Below are 21,880 nucleotides of genomic sequence, written 5' to 3' on the forward strand. Positions count from 1 at the left end.
CGTGGCTCATTTCGAGCTTCTTCGGCGGTTAGCAAGCACGTGGTACATTTCCCGCCACCTACTGTGATGGAGCATCAACGTTCAGGATAATAAAAGTAGGTGAACAAAAGAAAAACCTCACATACTATCACATTTATTGCTTTTAATTAGTCTTTTGTAGCCTTAAAACTACTGTGGTATTAATTAATTTACCACAGCCCACTATGGACGTTTTTCTTCAACATTATTTAATTTGTAATGGAGTAATCGGTCAAATCCCTTTGTGTTGAGCTGTTTTTCACCCATGGTCCAGTTGCACTTTATTATGGCAACACTTCTATCGAATGAAAAGAAAGAAGTCAAACTCATTCGACTAGCTAAATGACTAAAGCGTTCCTATTATTTCCTCTGATGAAATGGGTTCTCAGATTAGCGTCTAAGTGCAGGTTCATTAGCACAAAAAATGCTTTTAGCAATCTATCAGAAACTAATAACGACAAAAACAAGATTTCAGGTAAAAAAAAAAAAAAGAATTATGTATATTATACAGATTTTCACACATTGCATTATATAAAACCAAAGATAAAATACATAATAGTTGCAGATTTGCATCTACAATTGGTTGTCATGTGTTTTCCAATTCATTATATTTATACTAAAGCATAAAAATAAATAGATAAGTATACTTATTCATGATGCCATAAAATAGTGCATTTTAGGGTGCATTGATATATATATAGTGCATTAAAAATACTTAATGAATATCATCATATATACGGTTGGGAATCGAAAATCAATTCCAGAATCGGATACTTGTTGTAAAATTAAAATTCCTGTGAAGAAAATGGGAATGGAAATTGATCAAATTCAAACAATACCCAACCCTAATCAGATATAAAGGCTTAAAGTAAAGGTTTCTACAGCTCCGGAGTTACAAAGCAAAGCATTTGCAAGTTACAGCACCACTGGATTTTCACAACATCTGTAAAATGTCATGATGATCAACCATTGATATTTGAAATTGATCAAGTCTGACAATCTCTAGACATTATATGGACATGGATAATACAGTGGGTTAGGTCAGTTTCTGTTGTGAAGGCACCAAATGATACATCAAACATTATTAAATCAGGTAAAACACACACAGAGGACAGTCTTAGGTGATAGATAAAGATATGTTTATTGACACATATCCATCAGTGCGGCCTCCAATGCAGTTTATCATGCAATACATCCACAACGAGTTCCAGTGCTTATTTTACTGAACACGCATGTAAAAACCATGTCGGATTATTGAGGAGGTATTCATCTCGTTTCAATTGAATATGTACACTGAATGAAATCTATTTAAAGGTGGGGATGTTAACTGTTCTGTTATCGATTATGAAAATAGCAGGACATGTTGCCTTCATCATGGCGCTTCATGCAGAACGTCTGAACTTTGGTTGACAACAATTAAGACATGCAATAGATGGTCCGCTCCGTTTGAAAACCATTTAGGTTTCGATAAAAAAGGAAAAGAAAAGTCACACTGTAATAGATATGTTGCTTTTCAAAGTATCATAATAGTAAAGATTTGTTGGAGAAAAACAGATATGGCAGTAAAACTGTTATCCAGAAGGCACTAGGTGAGCCGAACGCTACAGCGGTTTAGTCTTCTACAAATAAATGGCAATTCAAACAGTGCAGTTACATTTGTTAACTTAATGTTTTCCTTTTTGAAACATGTATCTATGAATCAAATGTAAGGCAAAAAAAAGAATATTACAGAAACAATGTACCCAATGAACACATACAGACACAAAAACTTGAAACAATGGTTTCTATGACCTTTTATGTCTCCTGACGCCATTACGATGAGATCCTATGGCTTGGAGCCTCCAAAACAAATTAAAACGATACAGAAAATTCTGATAATATTATGCATAGACTGTAATTATTCTCCATGCTCCACAAAAAACCAAAAAAACTCAATCTCCCAATCCTTTGCCCCAAACACAATTCATTTTCCATTTTAGGGATTGAATAAGGCAACCAGAGTCCATCAGAAGGCGGCATCGAAGTGGATTTAAGTAGAAATAGTTTGCAAATTAAAAATATTGTCCCAAAGACCCTTTCATGGTTAGTTCACCAAATTTCCCCTTTACCACGGTGTCAAGCTACAGTCGCTATCCCAGAGTTCAAACAGAAAGACATGGGCATGAGAACAGCGTATAGTTTCCTTCCCAAGATGTGAAAAGATGCTTTCCTCTGGACAGCAGGAGGTTAAATAGTATCTGAGGATCCCAGTGTTACGGGGAGAAAAAAAGATGTCCATGATGCCTTATGATTGGTAAATCCTGAACTTCAGCACCAATTACGGTCAGTTTTATTTATTTTTTTACATTTATTCAATTGTGAAATGCAACATTAAAGGGTTAATTCCAAGCTTTGTCTAAAGAGGTTTTTGGAGAGTAAAGTACAAAATCCAAATTCGGTTCAGATGGTTAGCTGGAAGAAAGAAGAAAATGTCCAGTGTTTGTGAGAAAGTTAAGATCATATTCTTACTTGAGGGTTCATGTTAAACAGACAATCATAAATCATGATGTGTGATTCAAATTTCACGCAAACATCTCAAGTTATGTGGTAATGTGGGTGAATCTAACAAAAGCTTGTCCAGCTCACATTTAACCATAGAAAACAAAACAACCAAGACAACAAGTAGTAGTAACGATTAAAACTTATATTTTACATAAAGGAAATGAAGCCTTTAGGATTATTAAGATATATTTATTTATGCACTATGATGTATTCATGACAATTAAGGACATATTGCCTCACCACAACAAGGTTATTATATAGTCTTGCATTTTTAAATGACGGCAGAGCCTCAACATTCGTGGTGCATGAAAGCCATTCGCACTGCAGCTGAAGCTAACGACAGCTTTAATCAATCGTTTTCGTCTCGGTTTTTGTTTTTTGCGCGTGCAGCTTAGAGGGATCATTGGGTACACGTGCTGCCTAATCGATACAGAAACAGCTGTACTGATACTGAATGTGTGATGATGTCTGTAACACAGCCCTACTGTCAATAATGTCTCAATGCAAACAATCCTAAAAATAAGCTTCATTTTCTTCATGCAACATTTCTTTGTCAGGTTTCATGTGATTCACGTTTTGTTACCATCATAGAAAGATGGGGGTAAAAAAAAAAGGCTACTTTGCTCAATACTCACTAAAAGATTTGACCTTTTGTATTATTCTAATGCAAAAATTCAAATCCTTTGCATTTCCTTGTTAGAATTAGGGCCAGATTTACTAACAGCTTGCACCAGTGCAAACCCTCTTTTGCCAGGATTTACTAAAGACACACAGTGGAAAATTAGCGATGATAATGTGTGGACAGTTATTTTTGTGGATGACTTTATTGCTTATGCATCTGTAGGAGTTTGCTTTTCAGACACAAAATCTACAAGGAGGAGAGTATTTAAATAAATCGTGCAACGTGATTTACGAAGGCTTGTGGTAGTCAATTGGTATCTACACCATCATATGATGCCCCAAAAAGCATGTCTTAACCCATCGTGTGCTTAACTTTGTTGCGATAGTTGCTAATTTACACTGGTCTCTGTAGATTGTGTTGGGCACTATAGAAATGAGTCTTTAATTTGAGCATTGTCAGTAGATCAGCAAAACTTTCCACTACTATCGGCACTTTATGGGATTGTGTTCTCACGCTAATTTGCCCCGTTTAATAAATCTGGCCCCTAGTGTGTTACTTTTGCCAACATGAGTACAAATAAGATGGTTTTTGAGCATTTGTGACCCTGGACCACAAAACCAGTCATAAAGGTGAATTTTTTTAAACTGAGATTTATACATCTGAATAAATAAACCTTCCATTGATGTATGGTTTGTTATGACAGGACAATATTTGGCTGAGATACAACTATTTAAAATCTGGAATCTGAGGGTGCAAAAAAAAAAAAAAAATGGAAATACTGAAATAAACGCATATAAAGTTGTCCAAATGAAGTCCTTAGCAATAATCAAAAATTAAGTTGGTATATTTACAGTAGAACATTTACAAAATATCTTCATGGAACATGATCTTTACTTAATATCCTGTGATATTGATGATGATTTTTGGCATAAAAGAGAAATCGATACTTTTGACCCATATAATGTATTGTTGGCTGTTGCTACAAATATACCCCAGTGGCTTGAGACTGTTTTTTTGGTCCAGGGTCACATTTGTACTGAATGCCACTTCATTAGCAGGAGGAGCTCAAGAGTGGGTTTTCTAACACACTTTAAAAGAAGGGGAAATTTGAAGTTTTCAAGCCAAGCCCGTAGAGAGCCTCGGTCCAGCTAAAGGAAATTCCCTTTTAATTGCCCAGAATTGCTTAAGTTTGTAAAGGAAAGAATCTGCTATTCTAGTAAACAGAAAAGCACACCCCTCCAAAGAACACGTCACCACAGTTAAGCTCAACCGTAAAAACACGGAGTAGTCGACTACACCGTTAGAAATCTAAGATCTGGAGAGGCTGTGTGATGCGGTCAGCATGTACTGGATGTTGTGTCTGCCGCTTGGAGAAAGGACTGCGCCCTGATATGAGACAACAGCAAACAAACAGCCCGTCATGAGACCACCCTGCCTCTACAACTTATGGCCTTCAGCATCACAATTATAGCTTTTAATATCTAGAACTGCTAATGGTTGAGTCTCATAAAAACGTATCAAAAATGATATTTTGCATTAAGAAATGTCATATTTTTGGGAACACTGAGACATTATTTTTATGACATTCAAGCACTTCTCACACCCTCTCTGCTCCAAATGCATGATGTGATTAAGGCTGAGCGTGACACTGTGTGGCTGTAGTTACCTTGGCTTGCCCGACATGCTTTTGGGGTTCGTGCGGAAGGACTGGTTTGGTACGGAGCGAGTGGACATCGTGCGCGGAGACGCCCTTGTGAAGGTAGATGGAGGGGTCTTGGGAATCTTCTTGCCGAGATGGCCGATCCATTTCTTCTGCTCGTCTTGGGACAAGGCCAGGAGCAGCATGTCTCTAGCCGATGTCACATCATAATTCACTGAGAAACAAGAACAAAATGTTCTAAGAGTGTAGCGGTTTGCACACATGCAGTCTTCGCTGTAGATTTTGTTGAGTAATGCAAAGGATCGTTCATGTGTCGACATGGACCAATACAGAGTAGTTTTTGTGGTTTCTTATTGTTCATGTAAAAAGGTGAGTTGATCAGGCTACTTTATGTGCTTTAGACATGTAAAACATTCCCATTTCACATCATTCCTGGGTGCTGGGGTAATAACACAATTGTATACATGCAATGTGCTTTACCTTTGCAAGGGGCGATAACATCCTCCTTCTTGTCCAGATGGTCCTTGTGGCACTTGACGTGGCATCGGCGGCACTCCAGGGCCGGCGGAGGCTTGAACACGTGCCACAGCGGTTTGGAGCAAGCCTCGCAGTTAGAGGGGAAATGATAGAGGGTGGGGATGAACTCGTGGCCTTTGTGGGGCAAGCAGTTGGTCTTATCACCCTGAGGAACATTCTCCATGTCCGCCTCCTTCCTGCACTCACCTTCATTAGCATACAGGATCTGAAGAACAAAAGCAAATTTGAGTAAACCGTTAAACTGTCATGATTTTAATGTCTGTATATATCGCACATGATTTCACTTGTCTTTTTTTTTTTTTTATCAGTGCTGGGTAGATTACTTATATCTGTCTTGCTTTATAAGGCAACATCTTATCATGCATGTAAGACAGTTCTGAGAGGTAATTATACCAAGCCACTTTGACGACAGACTTGGGCTCAAGCATTTCAGAATGACCAAAACAACATTTCAGATGTCGCGCAACAAGATCAGTCCACTGGTTAAGTCCAGCTACACCATCCCATTGTGCAAAGTCACATGACTTTTCTAATGCACATCAATTGAATGCATAAAAAGAGTGGATTTTTGGAATTAGCACCCATTGTTGTTTTTTTGTGATATCCCAAAATGTGTATAAACTAGGTGGCTGGAAACACAGTTTCTTACATGTCATTTATCATTACGGGGCATTTCACTACCTTTATTAAACAATCACTGCAAAAAACATACAATAACTGACCTGGAATATTCTTGGAATTTCCTCGGCCTCAGCTCGATAAACGTCGCCTTGCGTGACAGGACGCACGTGGAAAAGTTTGCTGTTTTAAAGCAGCAGAAAGGGAAATCATTCAATTTTATATACTAGAATGAATGAAATGTCCAGTTAACATGGATAGTTATTTATCACAGTACTTACTCGATATCTAGTACCATAGAGGGGTTGGACTGCTCCTTGTCTTGCTCATCATTGTAAAAGATGATTTTTTTACTGCTCACCACAACATACTGAGGGAACAAAAACAAATGTTAAGGGTGGGTCATGCATGTCCAAATGCACAAATAATACTAATTAATACACAATTCTTCATGCAAGTCTTACCTGCTTTTTCCAGCCGTATCTTTTTATATTAGCCCTATTTGGAATCGCTAGCCAGCCTTCAAGCCTTGATTCTGAGGACAAATAAAATGCATGCATAATAAAGTCCAGGCCAGAATTTGAACAAACAATAGAAAAAGACATGCAGGTCATCTAGGAAAACAAACCAAGGTCGTGATACAATCCATTCAAATCAAATAGCTTTTACTAACATGCATAAACCAGCTACACTTTAAAACAACTGCCTCATATCACATGGGTGTAGTTATAAAATCCCACGGTGCTGACTTCAACATGAAACAGCATTCGCATTTCATTTTAACTTCCATGATGCTGCTAAGTGAATCTAACAAGGACAAGAGGGCAGGTCTTTATTATTTTAATTTTAAATAATTAATTGGATGGTGAAAATGGGATGCTTCACAACCACTCAAAACCTCTCAACAGCAGCTATTAGTTATTTGAGTAACATGAACCAATAGGGGATGTTAGCCGAAAGTTGCTACAGAGGTGAAGAAACTTATTACATTTGAATGAATGATTAGCTAGACAAACATCTTGGACTGAAAATGCGCATAATAAAACTATGAATCCTATCATGTATCAGCAGAATTAGTAATTGGCTCAATGCAACAGCATTTTGTATTCGAGTTAAAGTGACAAGACAAGCCTGTAATTCTGCCCTTCGACCAAATTATAATGCAATTTAATTAAAATGTTACTGGTTTGAAAGCATACTAGGTGGGAAATACATTTAGGTGACAAAAGAGCTGTTTAAAGGATCATGCATGAACTGCGTGACTACGACTGTGACTGCTAACATCATTCATTCTGTAGTGAACATGCTGCTGGTGCAACAGATAAATAAACCGTACATACAGTCACATACACACGAGCCTGATCCAGTGCTGCAGGGACATCAGAACCCAGAACACTAATTCACCATCGTTTCCTTCAAGGGCTTTTAGAACTGGGTTTTTTTTCAAATCATGAGTAAAATAATGTCAAAATAGTAAAAATAAATCTTGGACATTTTGTTCTACAACGTAACCTGCAAACACCCCACATGTTCTTATGTAGTTCCTTATTACAAACAAACACTTAAAAATTCACATTTTCAGTCTATAATTTATGTTGCAGTAGAGGAAAACGTCCAAGTATTATCAGTTTATTTTTACCACAGGCCTTGTTTAACTTGTACATTGAAAACCCCCATTATAAAAACCCATGTCAAATCTCTGGATGGTGAATCATTCCTCCGGGTTTTGACGTCACGACCGCAGCACTATGTAGGGTTGGGTACTGGCACCGACGTCCCAATCGGATTAGACATCATATTTGCTCATTTTCTTTTCAATGTCTTCATGGACCCCAGACTGAAAACACTGGTGTTAAATGAATAAACTTGAACTTTTATTACCATCATTAAACGATCCTCTGATTACTACAGAGCATAATAGGGCAGCAAGTAAACGATTATTTTGATATTTGATATTATCTGCTGATTCTTCAATTAATCAGTTAAAAATCCAAATATTATCATTATTAAAATAGTTCAGTTTTAATAGAAAAACAATTAGCATTAATAAATTACTCAACATTTTATTCCACATTTGGCCCAATGTTGTCCTCCAAAGAATAAGTAATCTGAAAGCAAATATAATGAATACATCTAATCAATCAGTTGCAGCCAGTGTTAAATTTGGCAGGCATTTTTGATTTAGTCTTAGTCTTTATCTTAAGACGAAAATAATAAGTCACATTTTAGTAATTTGAGTCTTTCATAGTTTTAGTCGACGAAAAGTCATTGCATTTACCGACTGTATTTACGTGAGATACTCTACACCAGGGTTCCTCAAATCTTTCCCTGGAGGTCCAATCTGCCGCAGAGTTTAGATCCAACCCTGATCTAACTCACCTACCGGTGCTTTTCTAATGATCTTGAAGACTCTGATTAGCATGCTCAGGTGTGTTTGATTAGGATTAGAGCTCAACTCTGCAGGAGTGGGCCAGATTTGAGGAGTTTCTCAATACCAAGTTCGCAGAGTCTGGACTTCCGTCCTTTCGAGTTTGGACTTGCCAAGTTCGACTCAGAAGAACGAACTCTCGAGGACGGGAGGACGAACTGAATTCTGGGTTCTGGCCCGTATCAAGTCCGCACAAGTCACCTCTCGATGCATCCTCGGTAAAAGGGGCGGATCAAGAACACATCCGGGGATTTGAACTGGACTTGGCTAGATGTGAACTTTGAATTGGAACAGTACTTGGCAGCGACTGATGACGTTTCACAAGTCCACAAGAACACAAGTACAGACAAGTACGCATATTGAGAAACGGCCTTTGTCTCCCTCATTAAACACACCTGATTCAACTCATCAGCACAATCTGCAAGACTTTAAATGGGTGTGGCCTATGAGAGAGACATACAAAATATGTGGTGGCTGGGGGTCCCCAGGACAGGTTTGAGAACCACTGCTCTACACGATAGACATTCGGACTGCTGTGTGTGTATTTGAGCACTGAGTACTGATCGCGCGTAGAGACTGAAGTAGTGTTAACTTAAGTTAACCGACAACGAATTGTGACACCCGGGAAAAATGGGACGTTTCAGGCCATTGTTTCAGATCGCTAGTTCGCATTTTGGTCGCCTATCTGTCCGCTGCGGCTTCCATACTGAGACTAGATATGCGAACGCTCCTCATCCGATTGTAATCCAATGACAGAGACGCACATTTTGAAAGAAAATTTAACAAAGACGCGGCATAAATTTCGTCTCAGTTTTTATAATCAGATATTAGTTTTAGCTCGTCTTAGTCACAGCAAAAATGTTTGTTAATGAATATTTTGTCGTCGTCTTCGTTAACGAAATCAACACTGGTTGCAGCCCTCGTGCATAATTTGTCATTTGAATGCAACGCCAGGTTCTTTATCATCTTAACATTATTGAAATACAAAGTGTAAAACCACACACACACACACACACACACACACACTAAAAGAGTGTGACTTGACTTAAAACACTTCTGAAAGGTACTCAGAGTAGGGGTTAGTATAAAAAGATTTGAATTAGCTAAATATTTTTTGCTAATTTCAGTAGTTTAGTACTGAATCTAAACTTGTTCAGCATTGATCTCTATCATTATAAACACTCTGAGTAGCTTATTCTGGAGGCATCACCAAAACACAAGTAAAATGTGTTCATTAAAAGAAAAGCAACAAAATGCCACTCAAGAGCACAATCCAGGCATAACAGGACCCCAATCTTAAAGTTACTCACAGAGGAAAAAGAATAGAAGACAGAAAGATAAGGAGAGCAAGAAGAACTGACTACATATGAGGGAGAACGAGAGATGAGAGAGGACTTTAAACACAGACAATGACAGCCATAAACATCCTATCATCACAGGATTAAAAGTGATGAGCGCAATTTATGTGCTGATAAAGAAATCTGATAACACTTTATATTAAGGAACACAATTTACTATCAACTAGTTGCTGAACAGGTATATTTGTGTTTACTAACATGAACAAAGATCCATAAATACTGTAACAAATGCATTGCTCATTGTCAGTTAATGCTAGTTAATGCATTAATGAAAGTTAACTAAGGAAGGTTATTGTAAAGTATTACCCGAATTGGTGGCATTATAATAATAAAGGCAAGCATTTTGACAATGCTGCATGATGATTTGATAAATCAGCTAAAATACATTCATGAATGAGATAATAAAGGTATATACACAGCTTCTTAGTTTCTGTATTTCATTTCCTCCGCATCTTCATCTTAAGAATTAGCTGCTATTGTGGGCTTTCAATCTCTATAGAATCGAACCACTACCGATTCAGACTAAAGTCTGAACTACCAACTGGTTAATTAAACCTCTGTTCCTTAATTACCCTGAGATGAATATAACCGAAATGTTGATATTTAGTGAGCGTGTCCTTACCAGCGATGTTACTGTCCGTCTCGTCTGGCTGCAGGCTGGTGACGCTGGAGTTCTCCACGCGGAGCTGCAAGTCGTTCAGTTTCTCTCTGAGCTGCTCAATGTCACTCTCCTTACTGTCCAGTTGCATCTGTAACTCGTTGCGATACGTGCACTCCTCTGCCAATTGCTGCAAATACAGACAACAACATTAACTAGGCCAAAATTACTAAGCTTTGTTCTGGAAATCCTTCACCTAATTAGGTGTTTCCAGTCAAAATGACCAGACCAGCTTCTATGTCTCTCATTATGCTATATTATCACCAAATCTTGGATTCAGTCTGTGGCAACTTTTTATTTTTGGAACTGATTGATTGTAGGACTTGTTGATCTGAGCTCATGCACCTCAATGCAGGAGGCAAAGTTCACTCAAAAACTAATGTGCATAAGCTCAGATCAATGAGGCCTAAAAGAAATGCAAAACCTGTGCTAAGTGTAACAAAACAAGTTGATGAAAAGATTGAATCCAAGATTTGGTAATAATATAGCATATAGTCATTTTAGTAGGTCGGTTTTTTTGACCAGGAACCCCAAGGTAACAAGGCGGGGGAAGTATAATAATTGTCTGTTTTTGGGGTTAGTTGTTATACCCCGTGTGAGCAATGTCAGTACATTTTAGTCCAAAGCGATAACATTAACATTTTCAGAAAAAAAAAGAACATCCTCAAATGACATAAAGGTTAATCACGCTATTGCAATGCTTGGCTCATGAATATTGACGTTTCTTGATTTGTCTAGTTGCGTATCTTAATCAGTTTTCACAAGGCAAGCCTTCACCGTAGCAGGACTGGAATCATCTTGTTGAAACTGACTTTGATAGTCATCAGATTCCACTGATTGGCATTAATGATAAACAGTTACTGTGAAAAGGCTAATAAACATTGACTTGCCGCTTGCATCTCGTTCAGCTCCTTCTGGTACTTGATGGCCATGTGGTTGAACTTCTCCTTCTCCTGGTTGAGCTCCAGCTGCAGTTTGCGGTTCTCCTTCTCTTTCTTGCGCAGGTCAGTGGTGCTGCCTCTCTTCTTCTGGTCCAACTTCATGTCCTTCCGGTTCATGATCTCAGCCAGCTTATTCACCGCCTGCAGTCACAGATTGAGACGTTAAGAGTTTTGTCTTTTCAGACTTTATGTAACATCACTTTTATAAGGTGTTTGAACACAGTTGTGTGGCAGCAGTGTGTGAAAACAACCAGCCTGTAATGGTAAAAATCCACCCACTCATTTTCTTATAATATAAAAACAATCATAAACAGTCTCTCAGAACGAGCTGTTTCAGATTGTCACAAAAGACAAAAGTTATATTTGATTTTGCTGCTAATATATTAACAATTGGATATTCTTATAAGCATGAAAAAACATAAATAGCATATAAAGAGTAGGTAAAACTATATAATTTTTTTTTATTAATGTTTCCGATATGAACTGTTTTTAACTGAGCTTGTCACATGGTTATATTGGTAAGCTAAAACCATAAAAATATTTCCTTAACTTGAAATAAAATAAATGCTAATGGTAATAAAATATATATAAAAAAAACGTATTTTATTTCAGCTAGTTAACTAGGCACTAAACAATATTACTAAAACTTGAACTAAAATGAAAATGAAAGCAGAACATATAAAAAGAACAGCAGAATCAGTAAAAGGTGTATGTGATGCTGCCCAAAATACCAAAACAACAAGCCTTACATTTAATCTACGTTTGTATTTGACTATTAAAATGTGTCGCTATTGCTCATTTCACACATTCTCACAGAGTCTACGACAATGATTGATGACATTAGCTTTCACTTTTAGCTATATAAACATGCATTATTTTGATAATGTTTAATGCTGTATGGTGGTTATACCTGGGTCTTCAGAGTTCTTTCTATATTAAGGGCCTTCTCGTAATGGGCCTTTACTGTGCTTGCCAGCTCCTCCTTCTCTGCTGCAAACTCTACAGGAAGACATTAGAAAAGTCATGATAATACGTAAAGATAAAATGCAGGATAACCAACTGGAAATAATATTACCTTCTCCTTGAGCTTGGAGTCTCTCGTTCAGTTCTGCCTTCTCCTTACTGAGGATCTCCGCATCTTTGGTAAGGGTTTTATTGGATTCCTCAAGCTACATGAAAAAGCATTATAATCTAATTAAAAACCTCTGATATAACAATAGAGTTAACAACAATGACAAGAGCTAAAACAATAGATGGCTTGCACAGTACATACAGATCTGATACTGAAAATGGGATGGAACACAAATGGACTATATACATTGTTAGGACCCTACGATTTAAATATGAATCCTGCATGTCTCTGTGTGAATGAGTGGCGCAGACACGCGGTTTCAACTGTGTGTGTGATGCTCGCGAGGTTTTCAGTGTCTGCCGTCTCACTAATGAGGACATAAATATAGGAACAACATCTCCAGAACTGCTCTGGAGTCACTTCATGAGCATCATAGGGGTGTAACGGTACATGTATTCGTACCGAAAATTTTCGGTATGGGTCTTTTGGGTTCGGTATGCATGTGTACCGAACAAATCATTCAAATTTTTTTCAGGAAATTCAGACAATAAATGCGGTTTTGACACTCTTTGATGTGGTGTGACAAACCGCTGTATAACGTTAAACGCCTCAGCTCTGATAGCAGCGCAGAGCGCAATCATCCCTTCCTCTCTGATTTAGTTTTAGCGCGAAGTAAACATGAATGAACACCTCATCCCTCACGTAATCGTTCAATCAGTGTTTGAACCGTGGAAAGACGACATAAAAAACAGCTTGTAAACAAAATGTCACGTAACATTTCATTTACCTCAGGCAAGTCATCAGTGTCTAGCTCACAGCTCATTAGTTCACTAGAGAAATAAAGTCTAGAGAAGAGCATTATATTTTATTTTACCTGTTAGTGATGTCTTAATTATTTAATGTATGTTTAAATATGAAACATACCACTGTGTAAATGATACTTCAACAATAAATAGAAATTGTATCATTTAAAAACTGCATTGTGTGCAATTTACATCTTTGCATACATTTCTTTAGTTTTTAGTTTGAGTGTTGATTATTATAGTAAAAAAAAAATAAAAAAAAAATAGTAATTGAATTTAAGTTTGGGCTCTGTTTTTAATTGTAACCTTATAGTGATTGAGGGGCTCCCAATAGTTCAGTGCAGAAGCTAAGGTAGTTTTTTATTCCCAAGCAAATTGTAATTATAACAATGTATTAAAAAAAAAAAAAAGAGCAATTTTTTCAGTAAACCATTGTTTAATAAAAAATTAAAACGTATATTGTCATGTTTGTGTACCGTTACACCCCTAAATAAATAAATAAATAAATATTATATATATATATATATAAATCCTATACAAACAAATGGTACCCCATCAAAATAAAAGCGCGGTTTAACTTGAAAAATTTGTGACAGAAATATATAACTATTGTACAGCAGAATGTACGTCTTACTCAGGGCTGTCCTTTGGGCGGTGCAACTGGTGCGGACCGAGGGGGGATTTTAGCATTAAACTTCTGTTGTATGCCAAAAATGTAAATATATATATTTTTAAAAAGTAATCGGATTTCATAGGGCCCTGCATTGTATGATTCAAAGAAGCATGAGGCACAGACCTGTGTGATGGTCGAGTCCTTCTCTGAGATCTCCTGTTTGTACCGTGAGGCAGCTTTCTTGTGCTCCTGAGAGAGTTCAAAATACTGCTCCTCCTGCAGCGCGCGCGCCAACTGCTCCGACTCGGCCTTCGTCATGGTCAGGTCCAACTGAGCAGACAGCGAATCCCTACAAAAACAGGAGCAGCAGTTCACAAGACGACATTCAAAATAAATGCTGAATAGTTCTTTAAAGTTGTTCCTTATTTATTGTTTTAAAGCAGCCCTGCTCCAAATGCTACTTATTGATGAAAAGGACTTTTACTTCTCTGAGTACATGTCCTGGACTTTTCTGAGAGCCTCTTGAGTATGTCGATTCTTCTCCTCTATCTCCTCCTTCAGCTCCTTCACCTGAGTTTTATAGAGTGTCTGAAAACAAGAAAAAACGGCTTGAGAATGTATGACGTGACAGAACTAGTGACGTCACAATGAGGAAATGTTCATATCAGTGTATAAACTTGAGACAAAACTGGTATTACTTGAATGCTTTCAATGTTGCTTTCCAATTAGCGATTCTGGAGTACAGCAAAACCCAACAGGCTTAAAGGATAATTGACTCTGAATGACCCAATTACAGTAAATGAACCTCTGTGTGTTTGGAATTAGGTGGTTTTAATTAAGAAAATGAGATCGGTGCGATTCCATCATTAAATAAAAGCATACCAAGTCTGGTTACTTGCAAATTTGTTGTTCTCAAGAAAGATTAGTGCCTAGCTGGGCATCAATCAACAGATTTCTATGCTAATTTTGTGGCATTGCATTAAAAAAGCTGGATGGAGACATTAAGAATCTACTAACTGTGCATTTAAAAAGAAAACAAAAATGCTCACTTCAGGTGGATAGATTTTTGCACATTAACTATTATAGACACTTTTTGCATGTTTTATTGCACATAAAAAAGTGGCATTACTTAATAATTTGATCAGATAAAAAAGAAAAGAAAAAGAAATTGTAGCTTCATGCAGCATCTCATATATCAGTCTAGTAATTAAGTCATCCCATCATATAGAAAAGTCAAAGTTGTTCAAAGTGCACAATGTGTTTTTACCACATAAAGAAAGAGGAAAAATGCAAGTATGATCAGCAGTCTGCGGTACTCACTGAGAAATACTGCTCAGCCTCCAGCTGGTCCTGAAGTTCCCTCATCTGACCCTCATTTCCTCGGTACTGCCTGAGAAGATACATTTCTATCAGTAACAGTCAAACTTCACAACTCAAGTACAATGCACAAATGATCATTAAAATGACCTGCAGGTCTACTTTCTAGGCCCGTTATAACAGTTTAGCAAGTTGAGTTCATTTAAGTGATGAATCGAGTGAACATATATTAATGAAAGATTACATAGACAAACTTTTTTTTTTAATTTTCAAATAACGTGAACTGTTGCACTGGTCACAATATGGTCAGGAACCCGTGTAGTGATTTCATGTTGACTTTAAAGTAGAGAACACAAAGCTAGGCACAGTGTGGAAATGCCTCTGAGCGACCGAGTCCAACAGGAAGAGAGGTGAAGGATTAACCAGCTGTGGCTAATCCTTAATCCAACCATGTAAATATTGGCAGCCAACTGTTTAGCCAGGTTTAAACATAAACTGCAATAACAGCTTTTTCTACAATAGAAAAGCATTTCAGATATTTAGTGATGTAATAGCTTTTGTGAAGCCATCTGGCTCAGAGTCAAGGGAATGACGTTATAAGGTTGTTGTTACTACTGGGCTCCAACAGAAATGCTTGTACAAAATAAATATTAGGCCTGAAAATCTAACACGTTAATTTGGTGCGATTACTTATGGAAAAAAAATTTGTGTGTTAAAATGACTAATGCTCCGGGCTGTCACACACAGACCTGTACATCATCTTACATTGATGCTGTTGCTGAAGATGATGATGCAGGATGACAGACTGTATAACAGCCTACGAGAATAGTTATATGACCCTACAATTCAAGATATGAGGGCAAAAAATGCCCCTGTACAGGTCTTATATTAATATTATGATTTAGTTGAACAATAGCACGTGAGCAAGAGTGCGTTTTTTCCCCTAATCTACACAAAATTGCAATGTATATTGCCTATTGACTTAATAGTTCAATAAACAAGTTAATATTGTGTTAAATGTCAGATAAACTTTCTGATTCAGTGACTCATTCATAAAGAGTCACTTGGGTCATTACTGAATGAATCAGCCGTTTGAACGAATGGGTTGAGCGAGTGAATAAATGAATGATTCACTTATTAAAACAGCGGCTTGCCGCCACCTACTGGTGATTTTAGTTTCATAGTAGTGCTGTCAAATGATTATTGGCGATTGGCGAAGGGGTGATCATTTGCAACCCGTTTAGAAACTAGACAATTTGTATTGGTTAGTCTTTTATTTAAACAATAAATCAAATAATTCGTACCCTATTCACAGAGTGCATTCATGACCCTTTTGAGAGCAGGAGAGAGAAAGCAACATACTTGGTGAGCTGTGCCAGCTGGAACTCAACAGAGCGTTTGTTCTCGAGGGACACGTTGATCTCCTGTTTGAGCTGCTTCTCTGATCCTTTCAGGCGCTCGGCCTCCATCGTCCAGTTCTTCAGCTCGTTCTGGGCCATCACGCGCTTCCCGGACTCCTGCTCCAACTGCACCCGCAGATCCTTCACCTGGTAGAGCGGAGGAAAGATACTGAATTTGTACTGCTAAAACACTGTCAGCAGTTTGTAATATTATCAAGACAAGCTTTTTGGCCTTAATTAAGGTGTGTGGGGTCAAACTGCGGGTTCACACTCACCTCTTCCTCCAGCCTCTCCTTCTGCTTCATCAGCTGCTCCATCTTCTGCACAGACTGCTTGAGGTCAAACTCCAGCATCGAGCACTGCTTCTCCACCTCCACCACCCTGCTCTCCGCTCGCATCCGAAGCGTGGTCTCCTCCCCCACTTTCTGCTCCACCGCTGGACAGAAGAAAGACTTTTATTTTTAGAGAAACTATGAACACCATGGACAAGATCAGGTGATCGCTATACCAGCTTTTCTAAAAATCATCTGAATCAAGAACTTCTGTTTGATGGAGCATGTTGGAGCCATTTCTGTTGCTCTTTGATTTTTGTCACAAATTATATTTAATAATTATATAATTGTCACAATTTGGTCAATTATTCATAATTTTCAGTCATGTGAGACTGGCACGAAGACTTGGAGGTCAAAACATCCATAGAAGTGCAGTACACACCTGTCAAGTTTCGTTTCTTTCAAGCCAGGTTTCAAGTTTTGTTTTCAAGCCAAAGAAAATCAAAGATATGTGAACAAATTGCACCTGCAGAATTTCAATCACTAAATACATAGTCATTCTAAAATGAAAAACACAACATGTATTAAGACAATATTATTAAAAGATATCATCCCACATAACATGACATATTAAGATTGACATGTTTTGCCCTCAAGGTTGACATTCCTAAAGTGATGGATTTGTTTCTTAACACTCAAAACATGCAGCTTTTGTCTTCTCAAGATGTTAATTGATGGGCTGGAGTAGTATAGATTACTTGTGGATTATTGTGATGTTTTTATCAGCTGTTTGGACTCTCATTCTGACGGCACCCATTCACTGCAGAGCATCCACTGGTGAGCAAGTGATGGGATGCTACATTTCTGCAAATCTGATGAAGCAACAAACTCATCTACATCTCGGATGGCCTGAGGGGGAGGATGGCCAGTTTTCATTTTTGAGTGAACTATTACTTTAAATACCAAAAAATTCCTACAGTCTACAACACAGAGTACTTTCACAGAGTAGTATCATGACTATTAAGACGCTATTAAAAAGAAATTCTGCTGTTCCATATGCATAAGTGTGAAATCCTGGAGGTGGTGTCTGGACACGCAGTAAGGCGGTCGCGGCAGGTCTCGCACGCACACGTACCGTGCATAGCAGCTGACTTGGTCTCCTCGATAGACTCGTATTTGTCTGTGAGTTGAGCCTTCGTGATGCGATGCTCTGTGGATTCCTGGTCCAGCCGCTGCTGTAGAGTCTTCAGCTTGTAGTTCAGGTCGATTTCTAGACTGTTCTTCTCCTACAAGCACAGAGCACATAGAAACACTGGTTACACAAAACACAATTACTTTACACAGCCAACACAATCATTTTAAAAACACAGTGAACACAATGGCAGCCAAAGATGACATCATCACAGGATTGGAAATAACTTTGCACAGATCAACTTTAGCAGTGATTCTATATCAATTTACTACACTAATTTAAACCCTAGCACTGAATCTTGAGACTATACAGTTTCATTCTATTCACACTATATTTATGCATTATGTATAAACCTTTGAAACCTTTTAAACAGTGAGATAGTCGCAAACATTGACATGTTAAATCCATTTCCATTCAATGTGCATTGCTGCACATGACTAGCTCAGTTACTGAAATGCTAGAAGGCACCAACTGATATGTCTTTTTTTTATATTACATTAACTTTCATACACTAAGAAAAAAATTGAAATGAAAAAAAAAGTAGTGGTACCTTTAACAAGGTTACAAGGACCTTTTACCTTATCTACCCTTAAAAATTGGTAATTTATGGTAATGTAAACTGATGCAAAACAGACACAAAGCAAAAATTCTTAATGGTCCACAACAGACTGCAATTATGCAAAATACTCAAAAATATGCACATTTTTAATAATAATAAAAATAATACCTTCTCTAAAACGTTACATCTGTCCTGCACTTGTTTTCTCTCCAGCTCCACTTTGGACAGACTGTGCTTCAAGTTCTTGTTGTCCTCCTGTAGACCCGTGATACGAGCTTCAAAGAGACAAACAACAGACTTGTAAAATGTAGTATTTCCTACTGGCACACTACAGCAATATATGAAAATTGTAAAAAATTAAAAATTATAAAACCTTAATTTTTTTAGATTGCAGCTTTAGGGGCTGTTCACACAGAATACGTTTTCCATTCCAATGTGCTACTTATCCCTGGCTTTTCCATGTAAACGTGCAAGACGAATGTGTATGTGACCGTTGCGCTCACGTCTTTTGCAGAATCTCACACAAGCGCATTGTTTTTAAGATGCTGTGTCAAGTTAAAAGAATTTAAACTTTTACACGCAATACCCCTCAATGTCAGTTTCAAAACAGTGGACCAATCAGAAGCCTCCGGAGGCGGGGCAAGCATTGCACGATTTTGCTTACAGTAGCAAGTTGGCATGGCAACTGTTTTATTTAATAGCAACATTGCAGAGGTTGCAACATTGCATTGTGCTTTTTCTAAAACCATTCCTGAGCACTTTTTAGACAAAGACGAGGTGTGAACGGCCCCTCATGCTTTTTAACCTCAATCTACACTCCATTCCCCAAAACAACAAAGCAAAAAACTGATTTGCAGTTTTGTAGTTTGAAGATAAAACTGAAACATCACATTGACAAGTATTCAGATCCTTTGCTATGTTATTTGAAATGAACTCTGGATCATCTTTGAGATGTTTCTACACATTGTCTGTGGTAAACTATAAGGTCTAAGTTAAAAAAACAGAGTAAAAAAAATAGCCAAATCAAGCTTGCATAGCTGAGAAACAGGACTGTGTCGATCTGAGATTTCAGATCTGAGGAAGGCTACAAAAAAAAAAAAAAATTCTGCTGCAATAAGTCCTGAGAGCATGGGGCCAAAAACAACACTTCCTAGAGCTGGCCGTCCAGCCAAACTGAACAATCAAGTCGAAAACAGGTGAGCAAGAACCTGATGTTGAGCTTCAGAGATCATCAGTGGAGATGGCAGAAACATCCAGGACAACCATCAAGTGTGGCAAGCTTCTCCTCAAATCAGGGAAAGCCCACTCTTACCTTGCAGCTCTCTGATCTCCTCTGAGCCCTGGCTGCAGGTCCGTCTCTCTGTGTCTAGCGTGGTCTGCAGCTGGAGCAGCTCTTTTTCCAGCTGTTGTTTGATGCTCTCTGCGGCGCGGCTCTTCTCCTGCAGCTCGCGATTCATGCTCTCCAGCTGGCTCATGGACTTCACCATCTCTGTGTGGCTCTTCCTCAAACGCACCACCGTGTCAGACTCAGCCCGTAGAAGGTCGTTGGATTCCCTCAGCTGTGAGGACAAGGTTGTGTGAGATGGTGTTTCTTAATTGTAATGTGCCACAGAAGACCCAGTCACCGTATTTAAAGTTTGAGAAAATCATAGCCAAACTCACATTTAAATAGATTTTAATTTGATTTTAATACCACAAGTGTTCATGACAAGCTTACTTGGTTCTGCAGCTGGGCGACCTTTTCATTGTTTTGACTCATTTTCCTCAAGTCTTCCAGCTGCTCCTTCAAAGTAGACACTAGAAAAAAGGAAATAAAAGTTTAGAAATATTTTATATGGGGGGGGGGGCTTCATCTTTCCTTATAACGCATTAACAAAACATTGAAATGTATATTATAACTACCTACATAGCACTTTAAAAAAGTGCTAAATATAAAGATAATGTGGCTGTGTAAATTTATTTCTAGTATAGTTTTGCCACTTACTCTGAGCAAACATAAGTAATTTTCATAACCTGCTTTCCAGAATATTGAATTGAATATACAATTTAGGTATATTGGAATGAGACGCTGAATCCTCACCCTCATTTTCCAGATTTCTTCGTTTTTCAGCCTCCTGCTCAGCCTTTCTCTGATGTTCTGTTGCTCTGTGCTGGATCATGATCTTGTCTTTCTCCAGTAAAGACATGTTAGTCTCCACACTCTTCCTTAGGTTACTCTGAATCACGTCAGGACAACAGAATAACAAGAAACTGAGAATTAACATACTAAAAACAACCCACGTTTTAACAGTTGAATGATCTATTAGATCCTTTTATACAAAATGCAAACCCTCAGTAATTCTTTAAATTCATGCTTTAGAGATGAAATCATTTCACTCACCTCCTCGTCTAACTCTTTCATTATCTTGTCTAGCTTTGTATTGGATGCCCTGAGGGGGAAACGAATCAAAGAACAGATTTCAAAGGCCTGATTTTATTGTGAGAATTTTACTTTAGGTTTGGATATAGGGACGAGGAGCTTAAATGAGGAAAGGTGGATGGATTATTGAGGATGGATGGATCTACATACTGCATGGATGGCTGAATGAAGAGTTTGGTTTGAGGATGCATTTGGGACAGACTGTTGTATTGAGGCTGAATAGGTGAGGGGTTTGTTTTGGGTGGATGTATGATAGATGGATGAGGTGACTGGTTTGAATAGGGTGTTTGGTGATGAACCAATGGATTATTGAGGTGTTTGGTTTAGATCTGAATTGATGAGGTGTTTGATTGGTTTTGAATAGATGGATGTGGAGTTTGTTTTGTTGGATGGTGATGGATTGGTGGATGGATGGATGAAGTATTTGATTGGTTTTGGATGGATGGATGGATGAGGTGTTTGATTGGTTTGGATAGGGTGTTTAGTGATGGACCAATGGATAGATGAGGAGTTTGGTTTTGGATGGATGGACGAGGAGTTAGATTGGTTTAGATAGGGTGTTGGTTGAAGGATTGATAAGGTGTTTGATTGGTTTGGGTAGGGTGTTGGTTGAAGGATTGATGGATGGATAAGGGGTTTGATTGGTTTTGGATGGATAGATGAGGAGTTTCATTGGTTTGTGGATGGATGGATGGATGAGGAGTTTGGTGTCGGAAGGATGGATGGATGAGGTGTTTGATTTGTTTGGGTAGGGTGTTGGTTGAAGGATTGATGGATGGATAAGGGGTTTGATTGGTTTAGAAGGACAGATGGACGGTTAGATAAAGTGTTTGGGTGGATGGACAAACAGAC

General features: G+C 38.1%; 1 protein-coding gene across 1 annotated transcript in view; it reads right to left on the reverse strand.

Moving 5' to 3' along the window:
* Window positions 1-1,137: 1,137 nt before the first annotated feature.
* The window catches only part of LOC306881754 (rho-associated protein kinase 1-like), a 51,071-nt gene continuing 30,328 nt past the window's right edge, over window positions 1,138-21,880 (reverse strand). The window contains exons 13-33 of the mRNA XM_079436011.1: window positions 20,990-21,038; window positions 20,690-20,825; window positions 20,327-20,406; window positions 19,922-20,168; window positions 18,778-18,884; window positions 17,994-18,144; window positions 16,862-17,022; window positions 16,549-16,733; window positions 15,190-15,259; window positions 14,354-14,457; window positions 14,053-14,218; window positions 12,457-12,550; window positions 12,292-12,380; window positions 11,331-11,522; window positions 10,405-10,570; window positions 6,461-6,531; window positions 6,278-6,366; window positions 6,101-6,179; window positions 5,322-5,583; window positions 4,848-5,055; window positions 1,138-2,469 (exon numbers count right to left, since the gene is read on the reverse strand). Of these exons, the coding sequence (XP_079292137.1) occupies window positions 2,466-2,469; window positions 4,848-5,055; window positions 5,322-5,583; window positions 6,101-6,179; window positions 6,278-6,366; window positions 6,461-6,531; window positions 10,405-10,570; window positions 11,331-11,522; window positions 12,292-12,380; window positions 12,457-12,550; window positions 14,053-14,218; window positions 14,354-14,457; window positions 15,190-15,259; window positions 16,549-16,733; window positions 16,862-17,022; window positions 17,994-18,144; window positions 18,778-18,884; window positions 19,922-20,168; window positions 20,327-20,406; window positions 20,690-20,825; window positions 20,990-21,038 (2,710 nt within the window). The 3' untranslated portion in view covers window positions 1,138-2,465. The remainder of the gene's footprint in view (window positions 2,470-4,847; window positions 5,056-5,321; window positions 5,584-6,100; window positions 6,180-6,277; window positions 6,367-6,460; window positions 6,532-10,404; window positions 10,571-11,330; window positions 11,523-12,291; window positions 12,381-12,456; window positions 12,551-14,052; window positions 14,219-14,353; window positions 14,458-15,189; window positions 15,260-16,548; window positions 16,734-16,861; window positions 17,023-17,993; window positions 18,145-18,777; window positions 18,885-19,921; window positions 20,169-20,326; window positions 20,407-20,689; window positions 20,826-20,989; window positions 21,039-21,880) is intronic.

The sequence above is a fragment of the Barbus barbus genome (assembly GCF_936440315.1).
Source record: "Barbus barbus genome assembly, chromosome: 15".
NCBI lineage: Eukaryota > Metazoa > Chordata > Actinopteri > Cypriniformes > Cyprinidae > Barbus > Barbus barbus.